General features: G+C 30.6%; 1 protein-coding gene across 1 annotated transcript in view; it reads right to left on the reverse strand.

Annotated features, from left to right (window-relative positions):
• LOC144848587 (uncharacterized) overlaps nt 1-24,929 on the reverse strand; it is a 59,383-nt gene that overhangs the window by 5,729 nt on the left and 28,725 nt on the right. The window contains exons 21-42 of the mRNA XM_078705424.1: nt 23,350-23,452; nt 21,898-22,327; nt 21,476-21,593; nt 20,766-20,881; nt 20,220-20,305; nt 19,059-19,211; nt 18,655-18,735; nt 18,136-18,332; nt 17,719-17,856; nt 17,100-17,443; nt 16,731-16,899; nt 16,203-16,334; nt 15,657-15,754; nt 15,202-15,266; nt 13,716-13,765; nt 13,199-13,267; nt 11,311-11,379; nt 9,339-9,407; nt 7,622-7,708; nt 6,204-6,334; nt 2,751-2,855; nt 85-216 (exon numbers count right to left, since the gene is read on the reverse strand). Coding sequence (XP_078561550.1) covers nt 85-216; nt 2,751-2,855; nt 6,204-6,334; nt 7,622-7,708; nt 9,339-9,407; nt 11,311-11,379; nt 13,199-13,267; nt 13,716-13,765; nt 15,202-15,266; nt 15,657-15,754; nt 16,203-16,334; nt 16,731-16,899; nt 17,100-17,443; nt 17,719-17,856; nt 18,136-18,332; nt 18,655-18,735; nt 19,059-19,211; nt 20,220-20,305; nt 20,766-20,881; nt 21,476-21,593; nt 21,898-22,327; nt 23,350-23,452 — 2,942 coding nt within the window. The remainder of the gene's footprint in view (nt 1-84; nt 217-2,750; nt 2,856-6,203; nt 6,335-7,621; nt 7,709-9,338; nt 9,408-11,310; nt 11,380-13,198; nt 13,268-13,715; nt 13,766-15,201; nt 15,267-15,656; nt 15,755-16,202; nt 16,335-16,730; nt 16,900-17,099; nt 17,444-17,718; nt 17,857-18,135; nt 18,333-18,654; nt 18,736-19,058; nt 19,212-20,219; nt 20,306-20,765; nt 20,882-21,475; nt 21,594-21,897; nt 22,328-23,349; nt 23,453-24,929) is intronic.

Here is a 24,929-nt window from a genome sequence, read left to right on the forward strand (position 1 = left end):
AGTTGGTAAAACTAAAAACTGCTTTACAAGCTCACAATATTTTCTGAGAAATCAAATGTGAAATAAATAAAGTTGAAAACATACGATTCAATTGGTATTATGTTTTCATCTTCAGCTTTGTCCATTAAATCATCAAGATTATCACACAGTCCTTTCTGCTGTTTCCTCAACTCTATTAAATCTTGTGATAGTTGAACTCGAACTCCTTCCTCAAATCTACAAGTTAAATATTTTACATTAATGTAAGTGTTGAAATGTTATTGCCACTATCAAGTTGCTTTTATCCACTCTTCTCTGCTATTATTTACCAAATTGCATTAGAAGCATACAGAATTCAAGCAATACATACACACTCAATTAAATGATAGTAGTAGGCATGTTCAGATGAGTCGGAAGTAAGCCCTGTAGTAGCAGTTTGTTTGGTGTAAGCCCAGGAAGACACTATTTGTATCAAGTTAATACTTAAGCCTTTACCACAGAAAATTAACTCAGTGTGCTACAAGGAATGATGCGCGCATACAATTTTATGTTTGATGTAACTTTACATCAGATGGATGGCTATCTGAACACAACTAGTGTATGATAAACTACACAAAATGTATACATGGATTTAAAAAGTCTAGAGATTTCCTGGTGTGTGGTGGTATTGTATTTTGCCAGGGGTTTCCCATAACGTTGTGCACAGTTTGTATGAATTTCGGTATCTCCATTTCTGTACGTCCATAATTGTGCAAAATTTCCGTTTCTGTAGTACTGAAGAACCCTAAACTGGAGTTTTTAGTTTTAAACCATAAATCAGGTTAAATGGGGTATTTTTCAACAACAAATAATCATGTTAAAAATGCTTTTAAAACCAAATTTTATATATTGCTTTTTACCGTATAAAATGGTTTTAAATCAAATGTACATATAAATTGTTGAATGGTGAATTTTAACAAAATACACACTGCATTAGATATTTTTTTATACAAGTTTAAATTGACTTTTTCCACATACAGACGACGACCGCATCTCTAAATCACCATATATATTGCATTAGACGGGGAATCATGTTAAATTCAACATAATAAACACACAGCAGTAGACACATAAATTGATAATCGTGTTGAACAGTGCTTTTAAAACAAAATTTATACATTTATTTTGCCACATAAAATAGATTTGGTAACGAATGGAGCATTAAAAAGGCAAGCTGATCAATGTAGTTCAACATAAAATATACATTGCAAACAGAAAATAGATTATGTGATGAGTAGAGCTATTAAAATAAAACATATATTGCAGTTACTAGTCACATAAAATAAACAGTCATTACATTTTATACCAAGACAAAATAATAAGAATATATATAGAGTATCACAGTGTGACGTCACAACGATAGAGGGCGCTGCATGGTTGCTAGCCCAAAAAAAATGCGTTCAACGCTACTATGTTGATAAACTGTATAGATCTGTATTTCTATAAAATTATGTATCTTAGCTTGATTTTTTTAAACTTAAACTGTAGTTGAAGAATAAATAGATTATTAAAAACAAATATTTAGTGATCTTTTGAAATTTTAGTTTGTTTTTATTGAAAATTATTAAGTTTTAAAATGACTACTTCAAAATGACTACTCCAAACCATTGATGACCTGAGGATCAGGATCAGGTTGAACGCATTTTTTGGTTGGCTAGCAACCATGCAGCGCCACCTACCGTCATGACGTCAGCACTGGATACTCCATATAAATGTATATTGTTTTTAAAGAAAAAAAGAATGCTTTGTGGAGTTTTGAGGAATTGCTCATATTTGTCATATATAGCACAAGTTGTTTTTACTACTAGCCCATGATATTATATGATATATATGTATAGCAATGTTAGAGAGGCAGCAATTTATTTTGATTACCTAAATGACAATGACAAATTCATTTTTCTTATAGCGGCTCATGATTTTGCCTTTTGTATTAAAGAGACAAGATTAATTATTTTTTAAATTATTTGTTTTGTTGCTTACCTTCTTGATATTAATTTTATCAATTGTTATGTATGTGTATGTTATTTATGTATTAATAAAGAAATTAATTAAATTATATAGTATATATATATAATGCAGCTCTGATGACTATATATATTCAGTTCTCTAGAAAGTCATTGCCTGATAGGTCAATAAACTAAAATGTCCTACATATAGTTTTTTATATCTTTTTGGTTTATACATTAAATCCAATGATATTGATCTATCTTTGTAAAATTAAATTAACTTTCACATGAGACGGTTTTTAAAAGGCCAAATAAAATAGTTGTATATGACCTGATAGTATAATCTACCTTCCATAATCAATAAGCAATTTGGCCCAGCCAGAGACTTTTGATCTATGGTAAACCTATACGCCGACGTACGGTTTTTAAAGCCTTACAGTATATTATCAATTTATGCAGAGTTGGGTAAGGATGGCAAGTGTGCCGATGTTTTTATTTATTTCACCAGGCTGGAGTTGCTTTTTTCATAATGTAATGTTGGTCATTTAACATTATAATTCAACTTATAATAGCCTACATATATAATCTTAATCAATGGCGCTTTAAATCAATTATAACATTGCTTAAAACAAAATGTGCTTTTGTGAATATGTATCATAATACATCAATATTCTTTGTTGTACTGTATCTCCTCCTAAACCACAGGGTTGACACTTGTACCATTTGCACTGGGTACCTTAATTCCCATTACATGTTTATAGAAAATTAAATAATACAAAAACATACCCCCTATTAAATGATTGCTCCTCTATAATTTGAAGATCTTTTTGAGTTGGAGATGATGACGATGAAGTACTTGAACTTTCATCACTGAAACTTACTTGACTCTTCCTAAAAAAGAAAAACAAAACAAACAGTAAATTGATGTCACAATCTTATTTTTTTACTTTATTCTTAAGCATGTTCTAATGTTCTCACACAGTGTCCAGTATAACATATCACAAAAGCAATAACAACAAATTAAAACAATTTGAACATGAAATTATAAACTAAATCTTATTTGAGGCTTAGGGAGTGGAGTTGAAAGAGTCATGAGTTACAGCCCTGCATTAGGATTAAACCCTGGACCTTGGGATTGTTAGAAAAGCACTTTAACCACCAAGCTACAGTTCCACTACTAAGAATTAACAAATAATTAGTAAAATAAACCAAAGTACCTAGAGACCAATAATATCTATGGTTAAAAATGAAATATTACTTTCATAGAAACAATTTTTCACACTAAAAGAAAAATAAACATTTTGATGGACTCAAAAAAAGTAGAGTAGATAAAATATAAATTGTGATTGAAGATTTAAAAAATGAAATATTGAATCATTGATTGATGAGTTATTTTAGTACGAAAAGCAGCTTCTTATTTAAGATGGATTCTATGTTTCAACAAATTAACTAGTCAATAAAAAGTGTACTCTACATATCATTCTAAAGCTCTGTTTACACTATCAAACTAAAGCTCTGTTTACACTATCAAACTAGTTTGACAAAAAAAAGTGTGATGTACTCAAATATGGTGGTGATATGCTCAAATATGGTACATCACATTTTTTGTCACATAAAGTTTGATAGTGTAGACAGAGCTTTAAGCTGTCTACACTATCAAACTAAATTGACACAAACAGTGTGATGTGCCCAAATATGGTAGTTATATTCTCAAATATGGTAGTGATATGACATCATCATGCCCATATATGGGCACATCACATTTATTTGTCACATAAAGTTTGTTAGTGTAGACAGAGCTTTACATTCCAGCTCAGTTGAAATGTCAACACTTTTGCAAGCTGCATCTCGAATATTTAACCTCTTTTTGCGAAACTGTTTACTTTTATTGGACCACTTAAATTGTCCTCCAAAAAATATGAATAAAATAAAAAATTGAATAGGTCATTTTGTAGTTTATGTTACAAAAAAAAATGAATTTTGCTTTAAAATATGCTTTAAAACATTTTACCAGAAACCGGTTTCTTCAATGTGATCCCTGTTGATATTTTCCCTTTAAATTATGGTTTTATCAGGTAAATAATTTTGTTTAATCCAATTTTTGGTCAAATTATTGTGTGACATTAAAATGACATATTCATTCATTCATCCATCATTTTTTTCTTCCTAGGGGAATTTACTTGTTTACTTACTAAATTAATTAATTAATTAAGTAAGTAAACAATTTGCCCAACACAGATGTAGGAACCTCTTGGTTCACCAGACATATGTTGATTAAATGTTGGTTACTGTACAATAATATTACATGATATTTCTTTAGTGATAATTGTTCTGTTTTACAGATTTTCTTTTAACAAAATGAATTGATGCATATTGTCATGCTTAGATACCTTTCATGTCAAGCAGTCCATGGTTCTCTATTACTACAACATGAAAACGCACATACAATGCGTTTTAAAATAAATCATTAATATAATCAGGTTAATTGTCATTAAGTTAAGATATGGGGGGTAATACATACTAATTCCTTGATGGGTAAATAGGATTTAATATGTAAGCCACTAGAGCAAGAGATGAGAATGCACTTTTCAAGTAAAATTGCATAGAAAATCAATAACTTGTATGATGGTATTTGTATAAGATGATGAAATCTTAAAAACTTAAAGAGGTACTGTAGTTCACAATTTACAATGCAAATGTCAGATGTGAATCTAAGGAATTACACACAAAATAGACATAGATGAAGACAAGAATACAGATCTGTGGCTGTATTCACCAATCACACTTAAGTGAGATATTTCCCATAAATATTAGTTATTTCACTTAAACTCAATAAATATTTAAGTACAGTATTTCCCTTAAATTATATTCTCTTAGATAGGAGATTTTTTTAAAATTGTAAAGGCAAGTGTTTCCCCAAGTTCTCTAAGTGTGAATGGTGAATACGGACACTGACCTATATCAATTTCACACCTCCTCAGTCTATTTTGAATTCATGGTAACCACTGTTAAACTAATTTGCTACAAAATATGGTGACGTATATTGTAGACAGAGCAACACATATAAATCTGTCTCACTCTTCCTCAAGTTTACTCATTTTCACTCTATTTATTAATGTTTTAAATCCACATCCACCTATGGATCTGTTAACCCCATCAAGTACAAAACCACCAAAAAAAAACCCAAAACAACTTGGGACATGCTCTTTCCGACACCATGACACCACTGAACACAGATCAATAACTGTTCTGTATAGACTGACAGTTAACTTTAAAACATCATAAAATAGTAATTTGAGCATGTAATTTCAGGGCCTGGACCAATAATTATCAAATACTGGAAATTTGATTGCAGGAACCTTCATTACTACATACATGATACTGGCCGTTCAATATAATGTTTGATTAGAGTATTGATTTTAAAGAGATTTGTCACATAAGATTATAATCAATACTATTAATGATGTCAGAGAGTATATCAGATTTCAGTTTAATCTACACATCCTTATAAGATGGAAATACAGTCCATTAAAAGAACGCTATTTGTACAGCAACATTCGTCTGACTTGGACACAAAGGTCAAGGTTAATCAACATCCATTATGGTCTTTGAAGAAGATTGGTAACGCTATACTTTCTTCTAATTATCATACGAAACAAAGAAGATGTAATTTCAAATTAAATATCCTGAGGAAAAAATACTCTTTGATTTAACATTTTAAGAATTTGTTCAAAGTACTTATGTTATGGATTAAGTAGTTGTTTGTACTTGAGGAGTGGACAGAAAGAGGTAAAGGTATTTATATTTGTCCTCAAGCTTAACTAGAAACTGAGGAAATTCAGATTAGGCCCTCCACGGACCCACGGCAGCCAGCAGTGCAGCGCCTACTAGGATCAGCACACTGGGAGACGATCCTCTACTCTTTTCGAATAGTGTACCAAGTTCTTTAACGTGCACTGTTAAGTACACAGGACCAACGGCTTTACATCCCATCCGAAGGACGAGGCAATGAGAGTAAAGCATCTTGCCTAAGGATGCAATTAGTATGGTACAGATAACCTCGAACATGCTAGTACGATATTACCATTACAACATCACTCTACAAAAAATACGATAATATTCAATAATAAAATAAATAAATGAATAAAAATCCAAAAATACAGAAACAATACACATAAACATTTCCAAGTAATCACTTCAATTCACACATTTCCTAGAATTCATTGCAACACTACTAACCTTTTCATTAGTGTTGAGCTTGGTTGCATAGACTCTGTAGCGCCCTCTGGTTTAGGTGTTACAAACATTGTGCTTAATTTGTTACGAGCAGCAGTTGCTGCAATTGCCGACGAAAACCTAGATCTTGCATCCTTTCAAAATAAGTAAAACCAATTAATAAAATGCTCATATATATATATATAAATAATGCTCAAATATATAAAACGCACATATATAAAATGCTCAAATATATAAAATGCTCATATATATAAAATGCTCATATATATAAAATGCTCATATATATAAAATGCTCATATATATATAAAATCCTCATATATAAAATGCTCAAATATATAAAACGCACATATATTTAAAATATATAACAGATTTAGAAATAGACATAAAACAAACAATAAACAGAATTGAAGAACACAAAAACCAAAAATACATAAACACATTATTACATGGTATAATCAGCCTGAACTAATGTCCCTAATGACAAATTAAAATATTTATATTGTTATATTAAACAATTTGGTATTTATATCTTTTATTCTATGTTACATCGCCACAGTTTAGTGATTTTATTTAATGTTTACAGATACACATTGAGACACAATGACAGATAATACTATATTTGTAAACAAACAAAAAAATGCTGATATAATAATGAAATGACATAATTATTAATTATGAATATTCATCCAGATAGTAGCATATGAAATAACAAAGATATATGAAAATAAAACACAATATAATTAATCTATAAAATATAAAGTTAAAAAAAAACATAAATATGTTTACAAATCAATATTATGACATTGTAATGATGATTTACACATTGATATCAGCCAACACCTCTTGAACATAGAAGTTCAACATGCAGTTGTTTAGCCTATACCAACATGAATCATTAGAGTTTACATTAATTTAAATATGGGGGTAGGCTATATCACAAAAAAACTGTTCCGGCCTACATACCAATATAGCTTCTTTAAATTTTTCCTTAAAAACATCTTCAATGTCTTAAAATATTGATTTGTATTAAATAAACAATTTATATATTATATAATATATATAATTCATTTAAAGATATATTGTCCCCTTGAAAAAATATTTTTTTTGTTAAATATACCATTTTAGTATCACATAATAGTTATTCACTTTGACCAAAAATATTTACCTGAAAAACTGTAATTTAAAGCAAGAAATAGTCAAATTGGCTGCCAGCCAATGTGTTTTGGTAGAATTTAACTGTTTATTTTGTTATTTTATAAGTGAAAACAATATATTTTCCAGGTTTTTTTTTACAGAAGTGATTAACTTTAATACTAAAATACTATTCAAAGTGTGAATTCATTCATTATTCATTTTAAACATTCATTTTTTTTGGGGGACAATACATCTTTAAAAACTCTGAAATAAAAAGGAATATGAACCTCAAGTTGGGTGTTGGATGTGAGCGGGTTCAGGTGCGGGATGGAAGACCTTCTAACGGTCGCATACCTGCGTTGTGATATCTCATGCTGGTGTTAATAAGAACGCAACATGGTTAGATAATGGTAATTCAAATGTAACAAAAATAATGAAAATTAGTGATGAATCCAGATAAGTAACAAAGAATACCTTTTTTTTTAAATTTATTATTTAATATTTTCTTTCAATTAAATAGATTATCTCATATTATTATTATCAAATATGTTTTTTTTGCCTTAAGCTCAGCTGTCTACACTATCAAATTTAATTTACCCATATATGAACATGATGATGTCATATTGCTACCATATTTAAGCATATCACTACATATTTGGGCACATCACACTTTTTTGTCAAACTAGTTTGATAATGTAGACAGAGCTTTAGCAAAATGTTTACATCAAAACATTGTCAAAAGATTGCCCTTATAAATGTATTTCGTCCTGTTACAATCTGGATTTATCTCTAAAAGGTTATTTCATTCAGTATCTAGTGGTTTAATAAAATGAAAAATATCGCATTCTTTGATATTATTATGAAAATATTAATCTAATAGAATGAATTACTTTTTCTATAAAAAAAACCTATTTCCAGTATTTTTTCAAGTATCTTAAATTTTTGGGGCTTTCCAGGAATAATAATATTTAATTATCAATAAAATCAACTATTTTTACACATTTTCAGGAAAAAAGGAAGCAAATGACCATATTTGGAATTATAGATTAAGAGAAGTATTTATTCAAAATTACAATGTAAAGTTTGAAAAACCCTACTTCAATTTTATTAAAATAATGATATTTTTAGGAAATAATAAGTGATATGATAATGTAAAATAAAAGTTAGAAGGTCATTTTCATAAAAACGCTATTCTCTCTTTGAAAACGAAAACCAGCCCCTGGTAAATTTTGAAATATAGTATAAAGCCTTCCCAGTATAATTCAAATCATATTTGGTACAATATGCATATTGCAGATCACTAAAACATTTCTATATAAATCTATATATGCCAAAGCAGTTTTCAACAATACACACAATTTCATTGAAAATATCCCAATTTATAATATGTCATTAGCCTATTTATTTGAAGAGATAATAACATCACTGTAGGCAAATTTAAATCGATTCCAATTTTTGGAAAATTTGATTGGGAATTGCTGCACCATCACAATAACATTTCAATCAGAATCAAATAGTCAAATAGAATACAAAAATAGGTGACAATGCTAAAGATAATTTTGCAGGATGGATAACTACTATCGGAGTAAATAATATATCATGCTTTAATTTATCAAGCCTCATTTGTTACAATAAAGGAGTGTGATTCCCACGGAAAAAAAAAAGCCTCATTTGAGGCTTAGGGAGTGGAGTAAAAAGAGTTGAGAGTTGAAGCCCAGACACTAGGTCAGGATTGAACCCTGGACCTTGGGATTGGAAGGGAAGTATGTCAGGTTGCAAAGCCAATGTACTTCAAATAAAGTACAATAAAGTACTTGAAAACCAATATTTCAGTTAAACGTTCTGTGAACTTTATACACTTGATTGTGGTAGATGCAGTTCTTTTAAAATTGGAGTCGAGATCGTGATAGTGTAAATTTGACTACACGTTTGCTAGGCTAGTGGTTACAACCACCAGTGAGAGAAAGAATAGCAAGTTCATGAAAAGACAGGTGAAAAGAAAACCTTATAGTCCTCTAGGTTGAATGAGGAGAAGGGTTGAACGGAAAGTCTTCTTGACTTCTTGGTTAGTGACTGGAGAACAAAAACAAAGTAGTTAGTGTGCATGGGAATGATAAACGTGCGGATAGTAAAAACGCTTTATTTGGGATTTTATGTGGTATCACTGGTAAACCTAATCTGTTTTAATCTGATTTTTTTTCACATATTTCTTTATAATAAATACTTTTTTTTTCTTCTCTTTTGTGGCGTTAACCACTATTTATTCATTTCATCTTCCACAGATTAATACAATAATTGAATACTTTTGTAATAATAATAATAATAATAACTATTTCATTGTTATTCTCGCTTGTTTTGTTTGGTGTTTTTTTATATTATTTGAGATATATATTTGATATTAAATTACCTGCGAAGAGCAGGACTCTCAACAATTTATTATATTTTTACAATTATTTCCCCAAGATATTAAAGTTGCTCCTCTAATGCAAAATTATGCAGAATTAACAGACCACATGAATGTAGCCAGAGTCTGGGTTTCTCTATGGCTTGTTTGCTTCTTCACAATATGAGAGTGTGTTTATATATCAGCACGAACATAGTCTCAACTGGTTTAATGACATATGCATGTCAAACAGAAGAACAGAGTTTGCCTTTTTTCTAGAGCAATTTGTTTCACACTCACAGATTTTCGCATCTTTACCATATAACTTTTATTATTAAGTTGGCTATTATCTATCTTTATTGCTTATTGTAACAGTTGAGTGAACAATAAAATTGAATTGAAAACAAACAAATCTCAAGAATACCACATGAAATCACATATAAGACTCTAAGAAAATGTCCTAGAATGTGAATTAGAAGCATTCGGAATAAAACACAGGTTGAAGACAATACAAGTTGAACGGTATAAAGTAACTAATAAATCAAAGAGTTTTATTGCTGTATGACTAATAAAGTGGCCATGCAATTCGGTTTCTACGAGCGCTTCTTCGATTTAAAGACCTAAATTTATTTTGTGTATTGAAACAGAAAATTACCGCGAGCTTAATACATGTAAAGTTTCTCTAGATTGGAGAAAATTCACGTTTTATAGAAATAGATATATTTTATTACAAAAATAAATGGTATAGTATTTTTTAATATATTACAATATGAAATAATGGTTTTAAATGACAACCATTGTAATATTATTATTATATGGTCTTCTGAAGTGTGATACACAATTATAATACTCATTGTGGGAATTTTCAATCGGTATACTAATTTATTCAATTATTAATAACATACATATATTCATTAGTTTGGTAATTTTATAATGTTATTTCCAGATATCAATTTAAAATGTAATGAATAAAACAAGTGCTAATGTTAAATGCTATGCTGTCCATTTACCTCCTTGTATGAGAAATTTCAACAAAGGCAGCGTTAAAAGCATTCAAAGGAAAAATAATATATTATATATATTGAATGTGAATCGGGTAAACTTTTTAAAAATAATAATTTATATCGATTACTAAAATAGTGTATATAGTTGGAATTTGTGTTGATTTTATTTGAATTTATTTTGAAAATCATTATAAAAAATACAAAGTGATAACACTAATTACTGACATTTTATTAAATTGATAAAATCAAGTCTGGTGAGAAAAAATTGTGGGCAAATTCAAGATGCAAAGAGAAAAGAAGAATTTTAAAAATCTAATTTCAAGCAAGTATAAGAAAAAAATATTTCGGGAAAAGGCAATATTAATATAATCATGTCAAGTTAGGAATAATTAATGAGTATATTAATAATATGAAAACACAAGCATAAAAAAACATCATCATTAGAAAATAGTGGTGTTATCGCAAGAATTCAAAATATTAAGCAAAAAGGTAATATCACTAGCATATGTTTCATAGGGCATTTTAGTAGGAAGAGGTTAATTAATAAAAATAATTGAAAGAGTATTTTGGATGTTATACTTAAGCCTACCTGTCCACCCTGATTACTAATGTTATTGTACCCGATGAATGTTGCCACACTAGCTCTTCTTCTTCCTCCCTATAATACACAAAAATAGGGTTAGGCATAAATACTAATTTATGGTGAAAAATGCAAGTCCTATCTTCATCTAATCTTATATTTATATCAATTAAATCAGATTTGAGCCAATGTTCTTCATGTTGTATGATACTTTTACATTTTTTTTCTATAGTCAACTCTCCCAATACCATATTCTCTGAAGACCCGAAACTCTCCCAAAACAAAAACTTTTCTCCGAGTCCAAAAGGTCTTAAATTCCTCTTCACCATTAAAAACACATTCTGAATACCAGAATTTTTGGAAAACCAGACATATTTGGCCAGAACATTGGTGTCCGGTATTGGGAGAGTTGACTGTATTTAGTCAGTTGTCCACCAAAAACATTTTTACTTATAGTTTGTTTGATATATACAGTAATATCAATATACTGTATATCATACAAAATGACACAATTAGGTCTGCCTTAATAGTTACCCTAACTATTAATATGAACAGATAATAAATGCATTCAAGAACATATTTACATGCAAATTAGCTATTAATAGAAAGTGTGAAATTGAGAACTTTCCCTAGTACCATGAAGCAATGAAGTTCATATTGTGAAGTGAGTAGGATGAAAGCATGCAAAAACAAAAGAACTTGAAAATTAAAATAAGGTTCTAGAAATAAATGACTTTACAGTATTTTAATCAAGACTATAAACTGAGTATAGATTTAATTATAGATAATTTGTGACAATACAGGTAAATAGAGGGTGGTATTTTAATAATGTAAAAAATACAGGTAAATAGAGTGTGGTATTTCAATAAAGTAAAAAATACAGGTAAATAGTATTTTAGTGTTAACAAGAAAAATCATCAACTAGCTCTCTGCAATGGTGGTGTATTATTTTGACAGATATGTTCCAGTTTATAAAACCATAATTTGTCCAGGTATAACGCAATAGTGTATATACTCGCAAGGAATTGTTTTATGTTTTTAACTTAATTATCAGGAATGTTTGTTGAGAGCTGAAATCATAGTGCAAGTGTCTGGTGATTGAATTATTTAATAGAAACATGAATATATAAACAGACAAGTTGTTTAAGTTGGTTTTTTTTTGTGCCTATTTCCTTCCATAGAGAGAATCAAAGAGAAAGGTTAGGTTCAGAACAAGGTGCATAGGGAACTTGAAGGAGAATTTTGCAACAAAATAAATTCTTCATATTGGTTTAATACAAAGAGCAGTATTAATAATTAATATATAAAGAAATGTAAAATAAAGAATCCCAAATACCAAAAAAAAAAAAGCTGTAATATTTTAAGTCACCCGATGGAAGGTTCAATCATGCTTAACATACACATTCATAGTATACATATTATGTATTATTTATTTATTATATTTTCTATATTTATGTGAATTATTTTATTGATGCAGAATTACATTTAAATTAAAAATTCATCTCAGTTTTCTTTTTAAAATAATATGTACAACCAACAAACTTAATTAAAGATTGATTTCAATGTGCACAATTACAAAACAATTTATTTGTTTCAATATATTTGCTGAAATATGTAAGATAGCAATTTTAAATTAAATCACTTGATTTATATTTTACAGTTAATATTTAATATTTTATAAAGAATTTGAATAGTTTATAAAAATGTTGGTTTTGATATAACATATCATAGCACTGAAATCCATTAAAAATGTGACTAAATATTCTATTTTTGAATTAAGCATGCAATTAGAAAAACTGTTACTATACCATGCTATACTATTAACTATATCATGCTATAGCTATATAAACCCATGCTTTTAATGCTATAGTTGTATGCACTAATGCTATAACACTACCTCATCACAATGAATCATTTCTTTGTCACTTTCGCTACGACAACGATTAAGTCGAACTTTAGATCGTATCTGAAGAAGGTGGAAGATCATGCTCATACAGAAATACAATGATATACCAGGGTATGGATACTACAACAGTACTACTTTCTATGGTGATATCTACAGGGGTGTAACTACAAGAAGTCCAGGCTAGACTGCAAACAGTTTGAGTAGGTGTAAAGTGGTATGGGCAAGCAATTTAAAGGGTAATGGAAATGGTTAAGACAGGCTGGTAAAAAGACAACAAATAACAGTTATGCACGGGGAAGGGAATAGTTTTAAAATTGTCTTTCTTTTGTTACATTACATTATTACAGTATTTAAAACTGACACAGTTAAATGTTCACACTACTAGATTAGAAATGAAGGCACACAATAATTATCATTTTAATAATGTAACATACACTGTAATATTAAAGATGAAATCTACAAAAATGTATGTAAAAGTAAATGTTAAGTAATCATAAAGATTAATTACCTTTGGAGTTCCCGCCATTGTCAGTGAACGTCGGGTTACTAATCGAGAATCTGTGACAAACTTTTTAAAAAGTAAAAAAAAAAAGTTTTAAAATGTGTTAACATAATACATCTCACTGCATGCATTGATTGCAAAATGTTGAATGTGATTTAGAATCTGAAAACTTTTTGGATAACTCCTCCTATTTCAACATTCTAAATATAAAATATATATATCTGAATTTATTAAAACACCACATGCACAGAACAAATTCTAAACTGCCCGGTGATATACTGAAATAACTAATGACAGAGGGCAGTACACAATTTATAGTCTGAAAAAGTATGTCTGTATTTAATGTAGACTAAAGACTTTTCATATCAAGACTAGGCAGCTATTAAGTCTAACAAATAATCTATTTATGCTCATCCATTTCTGAGTGTAAACAGAACACTGGTTCTGAATTAAATCATAAATGTTTAAAAATAATCTATAAATAATCTATAAATAATCTATAGACTACAAAGCATAAGAGCCTAACCAATATCTGCACATGCCTACAAACATATCCATGTTGTGATAGCTTTCAGGACTAACACCACACAAATCTTGAAAGTCATGAAAGATATTACAACATGCTGATTACCTTGTAAACATGATCAGACGTTTGATATGTTTATAAACAATATTACTCACCAGTAAAAAATAGCAACAACGCATCCATGAAAGTGTATATAAAAATAAAAGAAAGTTTGTAGTAAATGTTATATCACTATAAAAAGTCAGAAAAATATCTACCACCAGTCATAGTTGCCTTTAATGGTAGGACAAAACGGACAATAAAGGACATTTGTTTTGTTTTAATTTGAACTTGGCTCAAACTTATGTATACATTTGGCATGCATGAAGTCACTTCACAGTTCAGTTATACCAGTGAAGAGTGCTCACTCTCTGGTTATACATTTATAGTAGTGTACCATACTAGTGATGTGTTCAGAAGGGTGAATACACTAGAAATATATCTTTGACAGTCTGTAGGCATACAAGCTGTTGACCACTATGGTGTTGACAATTTCTTTCTAAACTATACTAGAAAATTGACTACTATCATCTTGGGTAAAAAAAGACTCAAATTAAAAGACAAACTAAATCAGAATGTCATTTCCATCCATAAAGTTTTGTTGGGGCACATGTTTAACTACAACTACATTCTAGATACATGCAGGTAAGACAATAATCCACTGCCACATAAACATACAAGTCATCATAAATAAACAAAACAATAACAAACAGTTGCATATTACAAACCTTGTCTATCCTCAGCTTTAAAAAAATAAAATTAACAAAATATGCAGGTTAGAAAATGGTTTTAAATAATACAACATTTTTGCCTCCAAAGCTATACTGAAATCAGATGGACAGCCAATACAAAATTATTAATGAGTTTTCGGGGGACCCTATGTTACAAATACTTTCGTAATTATAAATACAAATAAATGTTCATTACCATCATTGGCCATGCCTAATGGACTGTTACCCCTAAATAGTAACTTATTCTCTTCTAAAAGTTTTCTGAAATACAAACAAAAAGAAGAAATGGACATGAAACTGCAGTTACTTAAAAAAGGATTTTACATAGAAAGTGACTTGGCAAATATCCCAAGTGGAAACCATGGGCCAATGACTCAACACAGTGGGAACCTCTTGAGTGATATGGTGTACAGGACTCGTATGTAAGAGGAATAGGTTGAGCCATCTTTCTTGTATCTTTAGGCAAGATACTTTAATCCCATTCCTTGAATAGGATGTAACGCCGTTGGTCATGTGTACAGTATATTGCATATGTTTGATAGATATATTGGTCCACTATTAAAAAATAGTAAGGATGGTCTCTTGGAGAAAAGTCTTGTACTGAATATATCACCCAGTACAGTATATGGAAGAAATTAAATCAACACTAACCTTGCATCCTCTAGTTCGGAATGTTGTTTTTCATACATCTTTTTAAGGTTTTCTACATGTGTTATCATAACATCAGACGCAACACTCAATCTATTTTCCTATATCAAATAAAAATTACATTACATATTACAAACATTTACATTCAATGGTTTTAGTGTTGTAGGCTAGATCTAAGAGTTGTCTTAAGCTCTGTCTACATTATCAAACTTTATGTGACAAAATAATGTGATGTGCCCATATATGGACATGATGATGTCATATCACTACCATATTTGGACATATCATTACCATATTTGGACATATCACCACCATATTTGGCCACATCCCACTTTTTTTGTCAAACTAGGTTGATAGTGTAGACAGAGCTTTACGCAGCTTTTCATTTAAGACATGTGTCCTGACAAAGTCTATGACTAGTGTGGAGACAACATGGTATTTTTGGCTCAGACACAAGGTCTTGCAAAAGAGGTGTGTAACAATATACCGATATATTGTATGTATGGAACATCTACTAAGGAGTAAACAGTGAATGTATTTCAACATTACCTGATGTGTTGCTCCTAAAGATTCAGCTTTACAGCTAAGTCTATGCAATGATGAAGTTAAAAATTCAAGATGATTTCTAATTTTATTCAAACAATCTTTAGCTTCAAGGTCTTTGCAAAGTGGATCAAGTGTCTGAAAAGAAGTCAAATATAGTGCATTTACTCTATTTTAAACTTGAAGCTTGAATGAATTATTTTGTTTTACTTACCACATGGACCTCATAAGGACCAGTGCATATAATCATATTTATTTAATTATTTATCTATATACTTTTTTTCTGTTGTGGTGAAATTTGAATTGAATTGAATATTCAATAAAAATTGGTAAAGTAGCTGTGTAGCTGCATAGAACCCATCAAGATGTAAACCCTTTCTTGAATTTTAAGTGTTTTCTTTGGTACCATGCAAATTATTGCATTCTTTGCTTGTTCTTATCCGTGTTTGATGTTCATCAATAGCATTTAAATAAATCAAATCAAATTAAAATATTGGTATAGACATTTCACATGGGAAATGAGGCTTTACCAACCTGTGTTATTTTGTGGAGCTGTTGTAGTTCCTCATCAACATTGGCTTCTGCTAAATTTCGCTGCCTGTCCTGAAGATATACTCGTTTCTCCAAAGTGAACTTGTCAGTCTTCAGTGCAATCGATAGATTTAAAAACTTATCTTCTACCTCCTTCTCAGTAAGTACAGGTCTGTAAAAGAGAAGTGCTAAGTTGGTTAACTAATGATAGTTTAGTGTTAATGTGGCTCTAATTAGTATTGTATCTTCATTCATTCAATAGAGACTTACAAAAAGTAGAGTACACATCGGTCAGCACACCAAGTCATCTTCAACTGAAGGTGAAATTTGACTCAAATAAAAAAATGGAGCCTCTAGTATACATATACTTACTCGTCCTTTGATTTCGCCAATCCAAGACTTCTAAGCACAGAGTCCGGTAGAAGCGCACTCAATCTCTTCACAGATTTTGACTCCCCAATTTCTGTATCTTCAGTTATAGCCTCCTCAAAATTTACTTTACGTTCAACTTCTTGAGCAGCAACGACAGGAGCACTTGTATGTTCAACTTCATGAGGGGCTATCAAAGAAGAACCAGTGTGTTCAACCTCTTGACTGGCCATCATAGAGATATCAGACTCACAGGGACTGTCAATCTCCCGCGCACTCTCTGTTTCCGAAGCTTCTGCCAATTCTGGCATTTTGAATACTGGTGTGCTTCTCTTTATTTTATTTACCTGGAAGTGAAGATATGATAGCAAATATGACAAATATATCTTGGTTATAGCACAGTAGAAACTGTAGAATATGTGTATAGGTTTGAAAATACGTACACACTTAATTACACACGTGATAATGATATTGATATGATTTTACAGTATATTACATTTTCAGATGACTTATGCATGCATAGAAGAAAACAAAAAGATAAAGAGATCTTCACCCTTTTGTTTTGATAAATTATATTCACTGTCAAATACTTAATATTTATGTCATATATTGATAGTCTTACTTTTCTTAGTTTTGATAATGGAGTTGATGCTTTGGTTTGATCTGAATCAATGGGACCAATTCCTTTTAGTATATCTGCCTTAATGTCTATACCATTGTCAGCTTCTTGTACCTCCATCTGTTGTTCATCAATTGATTGCTGAAGAAGACAATTTTTATGTCGTAATAATTTCTACAAAATGGTAACTTTTCTTGGTTTGTAAAGTTAAGAAATAATAGTTTTTACGTGAGATTTAAAATAGGAAACGAAGAAGAGGATGATGGTCTAGGTGAGTTGCTTCTTTTTTTGGGGGGTATTTTTAATGAAAAGTTTTGAATATTGGTGTAATATCAGAAGCTAAGTATCACAACACTGATTCATACGAAACATGCTTAAAGTTTGTTGGCTATTTCTTAAAACTTGAAAATGTAAACAAACCATAGTTTCATCTTCTTCCAGAGCTATTTGGTTGATGTCACCATAAGATGTGTCACCACTAGGTGTGTCACCATTAGGTGTCTCACTACTAGGTGTGTCACCATCAGGTTTGCCACCAGGGAGTGCCGGATTCTGTGGTTCCATTGATGCCTGTGGTGTGCTACTTCCTAATGTACGAGTAGGTACTTGGAGCAGGACTGTTATTTTAAACACATTCAAAGAAATTAAACAATCAGGAATTCTTGAACGATTGAAAGCATTTATACAGTAGAACTCCTATTAAGGGGACACCTTCAGGACCCAACAAAGTGCCTTTGGATGTCTACTGTATTTAAGTCAATGGTGGTTAAGGTTATATATCGACCATAAGAAAAACCCTTATAGTGTAGAAGATTGGTAAACAAGCATGATTGTTAACTACTAAGGTACACTGATACAATGAATTTCAATGGTGGTATGGTTAAAATATTTTCCACATGTTTATTACAAAATATGTTTTTATTAGACAAACATTCCTACCATTAGTTATCTGGTCACTTTCAGTGTTAGCATCACTGTTCACATTTCGTGGAGATAGTGATCTTGAACGGTTATTATGCCCTAAACAACGAAAATCAAATTGAGCAGTTTTTATAAATGCTCTTCTTTTATTTTAAAATTTGAATTCCATTAATTCTACAAATTCTTGAAACTTTGGTCTTAGACTTGAATCAGTAATTTATGTTATTGGAACAAGACATTTTTCTTAGATCATTATAGAGAAGAAAAATAATCACCAGATAGACTTTCTTCATCAGTGCTTCTATGAATGGATGAGTAGTTGGGAGCAGGAACGGTAGTAGATCAAACCCAGTATCATTTCGATTTCATGATCATTCGGGAAATTACCTCATGACGAAAAATATTAACAGAATATAAGTTACCTGTTAATCCACCACCTGCCCGCCTTCCTTTTCTATTCTTGAATCGCTCCGAAGCTTTCCTTGATTCTTCAATTAATTTAGAGTTCATTTCTTTATCGTTTTCACTTAATTCAACATTTTCTAGATTGCCATTTATAAGATCACTTACATTCACTGAAAAGAATAAAATGGTATAACACATTGTTTACTTATTGTCCCTCATAGCCATCATCACTGGTTTGAAATTGAGGGAAATTGAGGCGAAGCATAATTGCTTATAAGGCCTTTAAAGTTATCATGCCATTGTTCAAATGATGTGAATTAACCCAAGCCCCATCGACTTGTCTACTTTTTAAAAAATTTTGAGAACTATCCGAAAATAGATAGAAGATACATCGTAGTTAATAGTTCATTATACATTAAATGTGATTCATAAGATCACTAGTCACTGGAAAGGTCAAATTCAATATTAATAACTTGTGTTAATTTTAGTTCAGAGAAACACAAAGATCTCTCATCAAGACCATTCTATTTCCTGCGAAGGTTAGTTCAGAGCTGGCGGATCCACATCCAGGACGTTAAATTAGTGGGCCCAGGTTTTAAAGATTTTTGTTTTCACCATAAATGCATACATTACAACATTGTTTTTATAGGTTTTAAAAATTGTAAAATGTAGTACTGAACTTAACCTTAAATGATCTTAGTGTATATTCACTGATTTTGTAATACGACTGGTGATGAATTCATTATATATTATTTGCCAAGATCTGTTTTTTTCCCTTGCTCAGTACAGTAAATTATAACTATGGTTGAACTATTCGAGGCTAGCTAAACCAGGTATTCATCGAACCAGATGTTTGTATAAGTATCTGATTCGATTTGAGAATTTTGGGCTGTATTTCAATCAATTTTCAGATTTTTGAATGAGGAAATATTACTCAACAGCATTTACTAGTCAAATAAAAGTTGAGCCGAAACAAAGTTGCACATATCAAAACGTTACACTAGATCTGCCACTCAAACAATTGCCAATCGAACAAGAAATAAAATTATTAGTTTTCACAACAAGTTCACAAAAAAAGTTCCAATATATGGGAAAGCAGACTGACACTATATTTTAAGCTCATTTCAGAAAAGGTCCATAATTATCTTTTAATAAGCAATTGCTAATAAATGGTATACCTGGTACAGTTCTCTTGTTTCTATCTGTTTGTATTCGTCGCTTTGGTCTTGGTGACAGTTTTCTAGAAGGTGTGTTTACTGAACATCTAAAAAAAGTATTGAAACAAAATAATAACAGAAACTTCACAAAATATGTTGTTATTTACCTTTGTCATTGAATATTAAATATTCTATATGTTTTGTTGTTGTTATTTGTATGTTACGAGGGCCCTAAATAATCCGTTTCTATACATATATATATATGAATAGGCCATCCTGAATAATATGGTCATAAATAAATATAAATAAACTGTTTTTTGGGAGTAGTTTTGGTCCTAGAAACAGAAAAGATTTGAACCTAGAACCTTGGGAAAGTAGCCACTTATCATAACAACAACTCCTTTTTTACCACTATTATCGTTTTATAATTCTCCTGACATATCATTGAAGAAAAATAATTCTCAGATATTTGTGCAATTAGATCAAATGTCGGTTTCGGAGACCAGCCTTGGGCATGTGTGATGACCTAGTGGATTGTATGTTAATAATGAATTGAATCATACATACCCATCATCATCTGTTTGAGATGATAGAACTTCAATTTGTTGAGCTGGTCTGGCATAAGAATTTGCCAATATATCAGCCATTTTTTGTGCTTCTGCTTGCCGATCCTGTGATGATTTCTATCAATTAATATAAAACAGAATTCATATTATTCTGAATTGGTTATTCTAATTACCTTTTAGCATGACATTTTCTAAGCTTGTCTGGTATAAAAGAGTTTAAATTTTTGTGTGCTATTTCTGGTCAGATTTGTGTAGTTTAAATCTGAATATGGTCTACTTTAAGCTGCTAATTCTTTAAGTATCAACTGATTGGATAACATTTTTTACACATTTTAAAAAAAATAAAATATATTTTTTTATAATCTAAAATATATATAACTAATAGTACATGTAAAAAGTTCTGCTAGCATTAGCATATTATGTCTACATAAATTTTATCTCAGGATTCTCAGAATATCAACCTAAATCATATTATTAACGAAAGCAAAGTACAAATATATTGACAGTGCATTAGAAGAAAATATATTGGTAATAAAAGGTAGCAAAGGTAAATCACAATTTAATGAAATAAACAAACCATTATATATTTATTGCCTTCTGTAAAGATAGTATTTCAAAAATTCCTAGACAGAAATCATATATTTATTATGACATAAAGAGCAAAATAATCCTTTTAAAATAGATTTTATTTCTAATATAATCAATACATACCGTATGCCAGAATGTAATATTTGGCGGGAGAGGTGATGATCTAATATCATTATTACAATTCTCATCAAGATTTTCTGCAATATTCGGTTGTTGCATTGCCTCTGGTTGGTCAATAAACCTAAACATAATAATGAAAAGTACATAAATAGTAAATACAAATCTTTTACAGTAATTGAAGTAAACTTTTAGCATGTACAGAAGAGAGTGTAAAACATTCTCCTACAAATTAGGAGCGACAATCTATTGGCACATTTAGTAAGTTCTCATTCTTTATTTTAGGAGATAAACATTATTTCGTTCAGTTTTGACCAGACCCCATCATTGGCTTAAAAAGGACCAACTTTCATTATAGCTTGTAATAAAAAATAAGTAGAATTAAAGTTGATGTTTCTCATAGACATCTGTATTTTGTAATACATTACCTTGGAGGCTGATTCAAAGTGTCTTCAGGATGGAGAATATTTGGCGTGTGAGCTGGACTGAGCTCCCTTGATGATGTACACAGTGAATAAGGTTCAGGAGATGGAATAGCTGTATAGAAAACACTATCAGAAGATGAATCTGAATCCTCTTCAGGCAGATGCTCAATCGCCTGTAAACGGCTAATAGCGTGTTGGCTACAATGACATGGGAGTTTCGTAGGCGTAGAGTGTGCTTCAGCAAAATATGTCTGCGTGCAGAATTTCTCAATTGGCGTGCGAAGAAGTTCTGTCTGGGTCGAGACGGAAGATCTTCTATCAAGGTAAGTGGATGAGAGGTCATATGTTGTATTGCGGTTATGGACTGTTTGTCCTGATTGGTACGGTCTGCTTGTTGACAACAAACGTTTGTCCAAGTCCAATGAAAGTGCAGCTATGAAAGAAGAATAATGAAAATCAAGATATCAATATTGTTGTGATGAAATTTAGTGTGGGAAAGATAGTAATATAAGTTATCAGTAACTTTTGTTCTCTGATGTTGTTTTTTTAGTTTTAGACAATTGAATGTATACATTCAGTCTGGATTTTAAGGAATGTTTTAGCCTAGGCCTAGGTTGAGAACATTTAACTAATTTAAGGGTACATTGTTTTTCTCTTTTTCTCATAATTAACAATAGAACATAAGTTTAAGACAAGAATTGGCTTTATGCATTATTTTTACCAAAAAAATGTAGGGAATATGTTTTTATTATTATTTTTAAAGTCTGACCCCGATCCATCCATAAATAAAAAAAAACAAGTCTATCCTACAATACTAAAGACCAAAGGAGGTTGGTATTATTTATTGAAAATTCATTTTACGATTATTTATATTGAACTTGACATTGATGTGAAAAGTCATCTGTTACAAACACACACACATCATCTAGAGAAACTATACAGTAGCAGTCCATATTTAGACATCTGGGACTAATTTAAAATGAAATATGTAAACAATTTCTCTGTTTTTGAAGGGTCATAGTACTTTTATATAATGATATATATTTAGCACAGAGAAAGGCAAAATAATCATAGGTAAATCTTTATTATTTTAAAAATTTAATTGACATGTGGATTTATGATTTAAAACAATGGAAGTATGAGGTAAAATATTCTCAAATAACATACATGGGGTAGGTTTCCAAATTTATTCTACATTCCTGATATCTCAGTATAAAATGTAAAGTGAGTCTTGTATTCATTCTGAATGTAGGGAAATATTGTATATACATTGTATATCATGGCATTATATTGTAGAGTGGCCAGTTCCTTTCCACTCCACCGTATCTTCCCTAGTATTTTGCAACCAGTACATATTTACAGCAGAGCAAACTTCTTATCAGGGATTGAACACAGGTCTTTCTGTAAGATAAGTGTCCTACAACTTGACTACCACAACTATCACAGTATACTTACCAACTAAACTAGATGGAGACTGTTGGTTCTGAAGTGTGGTTTCTGTATCAACTAGGTCAGCAACATTTTGCTGGAATTGAAACTGATTGAAATTCAAGGTTTCCTAAAATAAAATTTAAAAAATAATGTAGAAAATTGTAGTGTAGCTTGGTGGTATGGGAGAGAGTTTTCATTCAATTTGCTTACAATTTAAAACCTAAACATTGACATGTCACAGGTCGTTGTCTGGACCTAGAAACCACCAAAAACTGTGCGGAGGAATAGAGTGAGTGTCCCAGGTACCGTGCATGCACACAATCAATTAACAAAACCTAACTTGTTCCTAGGAGATTGGTTGTCTCAAATCGAATACTCTCTATGGTGCTTGCCTTCCAACCCCAAGGTCCAAGGTTCTATCCGACCAGGGTTCAATCCTGACCTAGTGCCTGGCTTGTAACACACAACTGGTAAAATACTCCACACTCAAAGCCTCAGACTTAGTTTATAAGCATAATAAAGTTTATTCATCCTATAATTGGCATGTAAATTTGCTGGAGATGATTGTATGAAATACTGTTCAATTTTTTACTTTGAAACTGTATCACTTTAAAATTACGAAGTTTGTCAATAAACAACTTTAGGTATTGTAAAGTAAGAACCATTGGTCCTGGGAAGCCCTCAGGGTACTCAAACCCAATAAAAAGGTAAACAAAAGTACACAATAAAACATAAAGATAATTTAAATTCAAAAGGCATCGATCAAATGGCTCCTACACCGCTGTCCACACAATGTTGCCACAAAAGAATCAAAAGAACTAGTATTATTGGTTACAAGTTGGCATTCAATTGGGAGTACAACTGACTTTTTAATGGAAGACACTTTATATTACAATATCTCACTTTAGTTCATTGAAAAAAACTATGCATAGTTATATTCATTATACACCAAAGTAAAAAGTAAGAGTTAGGAATGTTTTAATTAGCTACGTCATATCAAAGGCATTACAACCAAAGAAGGTTGATTTGTATATTGTAAAATCTTATATCAGCAACACAATTCATGTCTATTTTAAACACTTATGAGAAAGAGCATAAAAAGATTGCGAGCACTATTTAAAATTACTTAGCACATATTGCAAACAAATTGTTTTTTAATTGACATTTAGGGTGTAAACACGACGAGCAAGAGTAATTACTTTGGGCTACTGATTGGTATTTCAAAGGAAGATAGGTTTTTAAACCCTTTATAAGTATGGAAAGAAATCATTATATCAAATCTAAACTTGAATTTTCATCATCTTATTTAGGTATCCTCTGCTTATTATCCCACAGAATATAAATAAAGTTATTCCAATTTAGTAGTTCAATATTTATTTGGAGGCCTCTTGATCAGTGGCATATACTACACAAGCTTTATTGAAAATTTCTGGTGCCTTTTTTTGAAACTGTATGTTTTAAAGAAATGCAAATGTACAAACTAGCCTCTAAATATTTGAACTTATATGCAGACACCACTCTCACCTTTCAATTTTCATTTCTCTTTATTTCAGACTTCATCTCATATACATAAAATAAACAGTACATAATTAACAACAAGGCCA

This window comes from Antedon bifida, chromosome 1 (genome assembly GCF_963402885.1).
Source record: "Antedon bifida chromosome 1, ecAntBifi1.1, whole genome shotgun sequence".
Classification (NCBI taxonomy): domain Eukaryota; kingdom Metazoa; phylum Echinodermata; class Crinoidea; order Comatulida; family Antedonidae; genus Antedon; species Antedon bifida.